Source organism: Littorina saxatilis, linkage group LG12, assembly GCF_037325665.1.
Source record: "Littorina saxatilis isolate snail1 linkage group LG12, US_GU_Lsax_2.0, whole genome shotgun sequence".
Taxonomy (NCBI): Eukaryota; Metazoa; Mollusca; class Gastropoda; order Littorinimorpha; family Littorinidae; genus Littorina; species Littorina saxatilis.
In genome coordinates this window covers 9,701,116-9,711,115 of record NC_090256.1, presented here as the reverse complement: position 1 = coordinate 9,711,115, position 10,000 = coordinate 9,701,116, and the positions used below count along the sequence as shown (strand labels likewise).

The 10,000-nt window shown below is 42.3% G+C and overlaps 1 protein-coding gene and 1 long non-coding RNA gene across 2 annotated transcripts in view; one reads left to right on the top strand and one right to left on the bottom strand.

Moving 5' to 3' along the window:
* LOC138981185 (uncharacterized) overlaps nt 1-1,672 on the bottom strand; it is a 4,589-nt gene extending 2,917 nt beyond the window's left edge. Inside the window, exon 1 of the mRNA XM_070354024.1 lies at nt 1,608-1,672. Within this exon, the coding sequence (XP_070210125.1) occupies nt 1,608-1,672 (65 nt within the window). The remainder of the gene's footprint in view (nt 1-1,607) is intronic.
* LOC138981220 (uncharacterized) overlaps nt 1-6,096 on the top strand; it is a 357,841-nt gene extending 351,745 nt beyond the window's left edge. The window contains exon 2 of the long non-coding RNA XR_011460588.1: nt 5,732-6,096. This is a non-coding gene — a long non-coding RNA (uncharacterized lncRNA). The remainder of the gene's footprint in view (nt 1-5,731) is intronic.
* The last annotated feature ends 3,904 nt before the right edge of the window (nt 6,097-10,000 follow it).

The window sequence follows — 10,000 nt, the reverse complement described above, 5'->3', positions numbered from 1 at the left end:
TATTCTCCGTACCAAATGGCCCCGTCAGTGTTTAAAGAAGAACAACAACAAAAAAGCCCTGAAGTGTAATCCACAAGGGAAAAGGAAGAGAGGCCGGCCGCGCAACAGCTGGAGACGAGACACTGAAGCAGAGATCAACAGGCAGGGGAAGACCTGGAGCCCGATCGAAAGGGCAGCCCAGGACCGTGTCGGATGGAGAATTGTCGTCGATGGCCTATGCTCCCCCGGGGGTTCATAATGGCCTAAGTAAGTAAGTAACAACAACAATTACGACGACGACAACAACAACGACAACAACGACAACAACAACAACAACAAAACCAACAACAACGTAACAACAACAACAACAACAACATCCGAGTACTAACACATTATTATTAAAATCAAAATTGAAAATGAAAACGAAAACACGACACACGCACCAAAGTTTAAACATATAACTTGTAAAAGTGACCACAACCGTACCGAAGATATACTGACCTCCAAACTTGGCAGCTGACATTCAAGAAGCATAAAGTGGCCAGTTGCCAAATATAATCCTTGTTCTTAGTCCTGATCATTTTAGCTTTCAATCAAATAAAACCAGCAGAAACGAAAGTCCAGCCTTTCCCAGTTCAGAGTTTAGCCACTTCTGATCACTTCTAATTACAACGATAGACATTGGACGCCAAACCAGACCAGAGTGGTCGATGTCGATTGCGTATCGGCCTTTTAGAGTGTCTAGTTCGGAATTTGAAAGCAACTGTTCCAGCAGGTTCTAAGTTCAATGCACCAGGGCCTAGTTCCGTTAACATCTCATGCCCGTAATACTGTTAATTAGTGAGTGACCTAGTGATTTGCGCGAGGGCATCAGCACTATTGAATGTAACATTCGAGGTTATAATTTATATCAAATTTTAAGATTCCTTCTTTCCGGTGAGTCACCCTAGATCAGTCCAGCCTTTAATCTGAAATTCAACCAATAATCGACAGTGCGGCTGTTTTCTGGGCAAAGTGGGATTTGTTTGCTGAAGTAATTTTCAAACTGATCATGGCACCTGTGTCAATCTGAGAAAGTAATTCGGCAGAAAAACAGCCAGCCTGTTGACTGTTGCTATATTCTTTATTGCCACGATGTTCTTATGCCATGTAGAAGCCTGGGCATATCTGTGTTGCAGGTATATTTATTTATTTATTTATTTTATTTTATTTTATGGAATTATATCGCGCACATATCTCAACCACGGATTCAAGGCGCAGGGATTTATTTATGCCGTGTGAGATGGAATTTTTTACACAATATATCACGCATTCACATCGGCCAGCAAACCTCAAGCCTATTAGGGCGAGCATTCAGCTTTCACGGCCTATTATTCCAAGTCACACGGGTATTTGGTGGACATTTTTTATCTATGCCTATACAATTTTGCCAGGAAAGACCCTTTTGTCAATCGTGGGATCTTTAACGTGCACACCCCAATGTAGTGTACACGAAGGGACCTCGGTTGTTCGTCTCATCCGAAAGACTAGCACTTGAACCCACCACCTAGGTTAGGAAAGGGGGGAGAGGCAAGTGCGTTTACCACTCGGCCACCGGCCAGACCACACTCCACTGGACCCCATCTTACCGGGAGAAGGCGTAAACCGACCCACCCAGCCACATCTCATCTTGAGGGCGAGCAGGCTTATCCATTGTCCGTATACTGTTTGTTCAGCTTCAACACAATAGCTCAATTAAGCACTCACAGTTCCCTTGTGTTCTCGGTCTGACAGGAAGGTCGAGCTTCCGCAACAGAACGATTTTCTAGCGAGTTCGAGCTCAAAGGGCGATGCATGAAAAATAGAACGAAATGAATCGCTCCAATTACCGAAGATTGTATCATCAGAAGCAAAATCGATAGGTCTCGCTGGAACGTGATTGCAGGCAAATCAAAGGGTATTTAGGTCAACTGCTCGAGATAATTGCAAGAAGTGCGTCCAGATCATTTTCTCCTAAAAGACAATAGCCAATATTATACAATTATTGACAACAAACTTAATGTCCTAGTTTTACAGACACAATCCACACACGGACAAACACATATACATGCACGCCCACGCAAACCCGTATGTGCGAGCGCTTTGTTTTTATTTTTTATTAACATCAGCTCCAAATTAAAGTCTTCAATAATTGATTATTAACTCTTTTAGAAGTCTTAAATTGTCAATTACCTCCAACTATTGAGCTGTACGTTGCAATTGGTGGGCGGTAAAATAAATAAATAAAAATACATTCATTATATATTGTTGATGTTTTATCTTTACCGAAAATGTTTTTTTCATTTGTAATGTTGGTGAAAATTACAATAATGAACCACTGTATTCGCCATGGAATGAATAGGTTCCTTCTGACCGACTGAGTTATATTTCTTCTTTTGATACAAGTTACGATTTGGCCAGGAAAGACCCTTTTGTCAATCGTGGGATCTTTAACGTGCACACCCCGATGTAGTGTACACGAAGGGACCTCGGTTTTTCGTCTCATCCGAAAGACTAGCACTTGAACCCACCACCTAGGTTAGGAAAGGGGGGAGAGGCAAGTGCGTTTACCACTCGGCCACCCAGACCACACTCCACTGGACCCCATCTTACCAGGAGGAGGTGTAAACCGACCCACCCAGCCAAATATCTTCTTGAGGGCGAGCAGGCTTATCCATTGTCCGTATACTGTTTGTTGAGCTTCAACACAATATCTCAATTAAGCACTCACAGTTCCCTAGTGTTCTCGGCCTGACAGGAAGGTCGAGCTTCCGCAACTGAACGATTATCTAGCGAGTTCGAGCTACACCTCTCAAACAGCAACATCTAACCCCCCTCCCCCCTCCCCCTCTCCCCCCTCCCATTTATCTTCCAATGATAGAGTTATGTCACAGTCTTTGTCTAAATTAGTACTATCAGTAGCACTGATATAAAAACACACACCTGTAGAATGGTATATAAACTACTTACAAGTCGAACTGCCATCACCAACTAAATTTTACGGAACCTGTGTGTGTGTTTGTGGTGTGTGTGGTGTGTGTGTGTGTGTTTGTGTGTGTATGTACCCATGTTTCCACAGGTTTGGTTGCCTAAATCACCATAAGGCAACCATCCACACGTGGATGGCAACCTAAACTCTGGATGGCAACCTAATTGTGTGGATGGTCGCTTCATTTAACACCGTTAAATTGACTTTTTTGACGGAAAGAATGTCATAACAATGTTCAAAATGACATTCTTTCCGTCCACACGTGTGGATGGTTGCCTTATGGTTAAATTGACACCGTTAAATTGACTTTTTTGACGGAAAGAATGTCATAACAATGTTCAAAATGACATTCTTTCCGTCCTCTATAGGCGACGAAATAGGTCAAATTTTGTGCATTTTTTAGTGCAAAATTCTTCGATGCCGGAGCGAGTACTGCACCCAGTGCTGTTGTAGTGCAAGTGCACTAGAAAGGCACTACACCCAGTGCCGCCTCTTAGGTAACCATCCACACTTTAGGTGCGTGTGTGTGTGTGTGTGTGAGTGAGAGTGTGTGTGGGTGTGTGTGTGTGTGCGTGTGTGTGTGCGTGCGTGCGTGCGTGTGTGTGTGTGTTTGTTTGTGTATGTGTGCGTACGTGTGTGTGTGTGTGTGTGTGTGTGTGTGTGTGTGTGAGTGTGTGTGTCTTCCTCTCTGATACTGTCTGCCCGTGTCAGCGTGTGCCTGTCAAGTTGTCACACATTTTGTTGCTGTTCAAATGATAAAGATAAAGTATCCCCCCCCCCCCCCCCCCCCCGGTACAACGGGGTTACGTTTTGCCCGTATGTGTTTTCAACTGACGTGTGTATGTGGTGTGTGCTTGTTGGTTTGTCTGTTTAGTTTATTTTAATTTTATATTACATGTGTATAAAATTTGCATTTTGGCGTTGGTGTGTGTTTGTTTCTTTGTTTCTTTGTTTGTTTGTTTGTTACTGTTTGATTTCTTTGTTTTTGTTGTGTTAACTGCTATTGTTGCTGTGTGTCATTAGCTTGGTTTTGTTTTGTTGTTGTTGTTTGTTTGTGTATTTGTTTGTTTGTTTATTTGTTTGTTTTTGATCTCAAGAAAAGTCATTATTTTGTTTTTTTTAAATTTATTTGGCTGATCAGTTGGTTTTCATACATATTGCTTGCATACTTGCTTTCTTTGCTGGCCTGATTTCTTTGTCGGCGTGGAGTGAGTATGTCCGTGTGAGAAAACTGATTAACCTATAGTGAGGAGAGGACACCAAATACATGACACTAACTGACACACGCTTCTCAAGCCGCGCCCTAGTTTTGCCGAAGGGTATAATTCTATCAGTCATAAATCATAACCCTCCTAAAACAGAAACAATGCATGATGAGTATCTGAAAGTCAAGGGGGTCAAAAAATGCGTTGTGTCGAAGGAAGAACACAGTCACTCCGCATTCGCTTGTGGGAACGCTGCTTTTATGAAGCAATGGCTTCCTCGGGGAAAGAAAACGAAACTGTGAAAGAACATGTTATTGAAGGTGAACAAGATAAAGAGAAGGTAGAAGGAAAAGCCGAAAGAAAGGGAAAACACAGCGATGAAAAAGAAGAGAAGGGAACAGAAAAGGCGAAAGTAGAAGGAACAGAAAAGGCGAAAGTAGAAGGAACAGAAAAGGCAAAAGTAGAAGGAACAGAAAAGGCGAAAGTAGAAGGAACAGAAAAGGCGAAAGTAGAAGGAACAGAAAAGGCGAAAGTAGAAGGAACAGAAAAAGCGAAAGTAGAAGGAACAGAAGAAAAAGGAAAACACAATGATAAAAAAGAAGACAAAAGAAAAGAAAAGGTGAAAAGCAGAAGGAAGATGAAAGAACGTGTCGTTATTATTGCAATGGATGGTAGTGAGTCTTCCATTCACGCTTTTAACAGTGAGTACCTGTTGCATGTCTACCCGTGTGTGTGTGTGTGTGTGTGTGTGTGTGTGTGTGTGTGTGTGACGGTGTGTGACGGTGTGTGTGTGTGTGTGTGTGGTGTGTGTGTGTATGTAAGTATGTATGTGTGTGTGTGTGTGTGTGTGTGTATATGTGTGTGTCTGTGTGGTGGGTGTGTGTGTGTTGGTGTGTATGTGTGTTAGTGTGTGTGTGTGTGTGTGTGTGTGGATATATGTGTGTGTGTGTGTGTGTGTGTGTGTGTGTGTGTGTGTATATCAACAGCTATTGTGTTTTCAGCGTAGCACTTGAATAGGGTCCGATATTCAACGGAAAACTAGAAACAACTGAAGAACTAGGAAGCAACAAGGAGAGGAGAAGAGATAGGTAATGGAACAGCTAATCTGTACAACGCGATCAGATCATCATCATTTTGGGTGAATGGCATTTATACTTGTCTCGTCATGAAGCGAATTTTTCAACCTCAGTTATAAACGACTACATGAATATTAATTAGTACCATGGGTCGATCATCAATACTTCAGAGAGGAAGTGGGGTATTCAGTGTGAAGTTACGAGGTAAGAAAAGCCGAATGCGAAAGTTTGTCTCAGTCGGCAACTGAGCTCACACAGGCACACACAAACGGTTGTTCCATAAAATATGTTTTACCCCCCTGTTTGAACTACATCTTTCGACTCTGGGCATTTTGTGGTGTTTAGGGACAGAAACTAATTGGTTTAGTCCTGTTTCATCGGGAAGTTAGCAGAAAAGGGTATGCTATCGACATTCAGTTGTAAAGCTGAAAAACATTGCCGAGTAGAATTTCAAGTTGTTCCAGCGTCGCGGACGACGCTGGTATCTGTGGTTGGGAAGAACGTGCCTGTGGAGAATTAGTCTCCAAGCCAAAGCGCGCTGACTCTCCAAGCCAAAACAATTTCAAAGCTGAAAAAAAATGTACAATTTACGCGAAACGATTAAACACAGCTTTCGGGTGTTTTTTTTTTAATCTAAGATGTACATAAATATACCACTCCGACCATAAGGAAAAGAAAAAAAGACACAAAAAAAAAAAAGACCGAGAGGAGCCGAGTCAATCCGAGACCAACCGAGAGGACGTGTTTCGCGCCGTTTCGACGTCGTTTGTTCAGATGCGGCCGGTTGGATCAGTTGCGGTCATACAGGGGCGCCTTGCACAAGAAAAGATCTTCAACAATCCCGATCATCATCATGGTACAATAATGTTTTGTGCGCCCCCATGTATGTGTTCTGTGCTAATAATGCACGGTTGTGAAATGTCCGTACACATTTTGTGGCACTATGTAATTGTTAGTGCATCCTCCTGCGGATGCTTCGTGCTAAAAATGCACTTCCATTAAAATATTGTACGCTCATGTCAGTAATATATTTTCAATTGTTTCTCTGTCAATTTCAAGTGTTTGTTTCCAATTACTTCAGTATCTCCCTGTTGCAATTCCAGGTGATTCATTATGCATGTGCCAATTTGAGGTGTTTAGACTTGACCCACAAGTCAGCAGCGAATGTGATAAACGGGTTATCTCCCCTGAAAAGCGAAGCAAGCTTCGAAGATGGCGACGATGGAAAAGAGAAGAACTGTGAGCGAAAGGTGGGTGTGTGTGTGTGATGTGTGTCAGTGTGTGTGTATATGCGCGTGCTGTGTGTGATGTGTGTCAGTGTGTGTGTATGCGCGTGCTGTGTGTGTGTGTGTGGCTGTGCTTGCGTGAGCTTGTGTGTGTGTGTGTGTGTGTGAGAGAGAGAGAGCGATAGTGAGAGTAGGGTATGGTTGTTGGTGAAAGTTGAGTTGGACGCTGGGGTTGGGCAGGTGTGTGTGTCAGAGAGGGTTGTGTGTGTGTGGGGGGGGGTGGACTGCGTGTGTGTGTTTATTTGTGTGTGTGAGGGTTGTGGGGGGGGGTTGACTGCGTGTGTGGGTTTATTTGTGTGTGTGAGGGTTGTGTGTGTGTGTGTGTGTGGGACTGCGTGTGTGTGTTTATTTGTGTGTGGTGTGTGTGTGCCTTTCGCTTTGTATTGAGGAAATTAAACTGCGTTTGCGTATTATCAGGTGTGTGTTTGCAAGCGTGCGTGTATGTTAGGCATATCTCAGTAGGTGTGTGTATGTGCGCGTACGTGCAATGTGTGTGCGTGCGCGCGTGTGTTTGTGTATGTATGTATGTATGTGTGTGTGTGTGTGTGTGTGTGTGTGTGTGTGTGTGTGTGTGTGTGTGTGTGTGTGTGTGTGAGAGAGAGAGAGAGCGATAGTGAGAGTAGGGTATGGTTGTTGGTGAAAGTTGAGTTGGACGCTGGGGTTGGGCGGGTGTGTGTGTGTGTGTGTGGGGTGGACTGCGTGTGTGTGTTTATTTGTGTGTGTGAGGGTTGTGTGTGTGTGTGTGTGGGGGGGGGGTTGACTGCGTGTGTGGCCGGTTTATTTGTGTGTGTGTGTGTGTGGGACTGCGTGTGTGTGTTTATTTGTGTGTGGTGTGTGTGTGCCTTTCGCCTTGTATTGAGGAAATTAAACTGCGTTTGCGTATTATGTGTGTGTTTGCAAGCGTGCGTGTATGTTAGGCATATCTCAGTAGGTGTGTGTGTGTGCGCGTACGTGCAATGTGTGTGCGTGCGCGCGTGTGTTTGTGTATGTATGTATGTGTGTGTGTATGTGTGTGTGTGTGTGTGTGTGTGCCGTGTGTGTGTGTGTGTGTAAGAGATAAACAAACTATCAAGAACAAAACAAAACTGAACAAACGAAATGTTTTCCCCCCAACTCTGATTATTGCTTGTTTCGGAGACGACTGTGATTTTGACTTTTTGAGTAAGCCTACACGAACACACAAGCTCAATACAGCCGGCAACAAGTTCGCCGGTCGGGGCAGTGAAATACTATTTTAAATAGATCTATTTCACTAAGAATGTCAATGGATATAGGGCAACATACTTGTTTTTTAAATCAGTGATTGATTAGATCGTCATATTTTTGTGACACTGAGACCAAACCATCAAAAAATTAGCAATAGGCCTTGAATCAAAGTCGTGCGAGATCTGACCTTGCTGCAAATGTACGTGTACGACTTGATTGTGTTGACGTTCAACTGGTAAGCTGGGCGATTGCAGGCTTTTATCCAGCGAAGGCAGCGATCGTATTCCCGGTTTCACAAATGGGATGAATTTCACGCCAACACAGCGTTCAGGATACCTATCATCCGTTTTACATTGTCCCCAAGCACAGCGCTTGTTAGCAGCATTTGTGTGTGTTTGCTTCCTAAAACAAGGGAAGTAACTCCCAGAGTCTCGATATGTGGATATGGTTAATTCTGATTCCTGTATTTACAGTGTAAAATTAAAACTATTGTTTTCAAACATTCCTATGACACCTGGTAATGGTTCTGTGGTTTTGTTTTTAATTTGTATTTTGTTTTTCTGCAATAAATATTTGAAATGGATCTGAGGCCGACTTACTACTTTTAGCACTCTTTTTCACCACATTCCCACGTACAGATATTGCAATATCAACTCTTCCTTTCTACCTGTTTCAAACAAGCTCTATTTTTTAATTAAAAAGTTTTTACTAAATGTCTTAACATAGAGGGGGGAATCGAGACGAGGGTCTTGGTGTATGTGCGTGTGCGTGTGTGTGTGTGTGTGTGTGTGTGTGTGTGTGTGTGTGTGTGTGTGTGTGTGTGTGTGTGTGTGTGTGTCTGTGTGTCTGTCTGTGTGTGTGTGTGTGTAGAACGATTCAGACTAAACTACTGGACCGATCTTTATGAAATTTGACATGAGACTTCCTGGGAATGATATTCCAGGACGTTTTTTTTTATTTTTTATAAACGTCTTTTATGACGTCATATCCGGCTTTTTTGTACAAGTTGAGGCTGCACTGTCACACCCTCATTTTTCAATCAAATTGATTGAAATTTTGGCCAAGCAATCTTCGACGAAGGCCGGACTTCCGTATTGCATTTCAGTTTGGTGGCTTAAAAATTAATTAATGACTTTGGTCATTAAAAATCTGAAAATTGTAAAAAAATAAATAAATTATAAAACGATCCAAATTTACGTTCATCTTATTCTTCATCCTTTTCTGATTCCAAAAACATATAAATATGTTATATTTGGATTAAAAACAAGCTCTGAAAATTAAAAATATAAAAATTATGATCAAAATTAAATTTCCGAAATCGTTTTAAAAATCTATTTCATCTTATTCCTTGTCGGTTCCTGATTCCAAAAACATATAGATATGATATGTTTGGATTAAAAACACGCTCAGAAAGTTAAAACGAAGAGAGGTACAGTAAAGCGTGCTATGAAGCACAGCGCAACCGTTACCGCGCCAAACAGGCTCGTCACTTTCACTGCCTTTTGCACTAGCGGCGGACTACGTTCAGTTTCATTCTGTGAGTTCCACAGCTTGACTAAATGTAGTAATTTCGCCTTACGCGACTTGTTTTTTCTTGTGGCTGTTTGATCAATTCATAGCAAGCATTGACTGAAATAAACAATTTATATATCCAGCACAACATGCAATTCATTGACTTTTGACCCTAACCTTTTAACACTTCCCAAAATAAATCTTTGGTGGACATTGCATCGACGCTGTTCATTTTGAATGAACATTTTTCTTGTCAGTGTATGCTGTTGTCGATTGAAACATCGTGTGGTACAGATGGGTAAACGGGAACCATGCGTCTTTGTTATTGCCGATATGCTTTTGGATATCGGCAAAAAATGACCAACTTCCGTAGCGTTACGCGTTGATGATCGGAATACGGATGTGTGAGACCATCCAATCACAGCCCCCGAATTCCCCCAAGTGTCTATCAGAATATCAGAATATATATGCATACGAATGAACTAATAAAAACCTGTTTCAGCAGCTGTGTTGTCAAATCGAGTTTTTTTTCCAAAGTCAGTGTGGCGCCTGCGCGAAACTAATGCGCATAAGAAACTGCGTCTGCTATTAAAACCTGAGATCAACGCATCGAAGCAAAAACTGTCATTGTGTAAGTTTGGAACAACACATCTAGGTCAGAACAGCTACATGTATATAATCGCTATTGTGTTTTCAGCGTAGCAATAGGGTCCGATATTTAGACTCGAA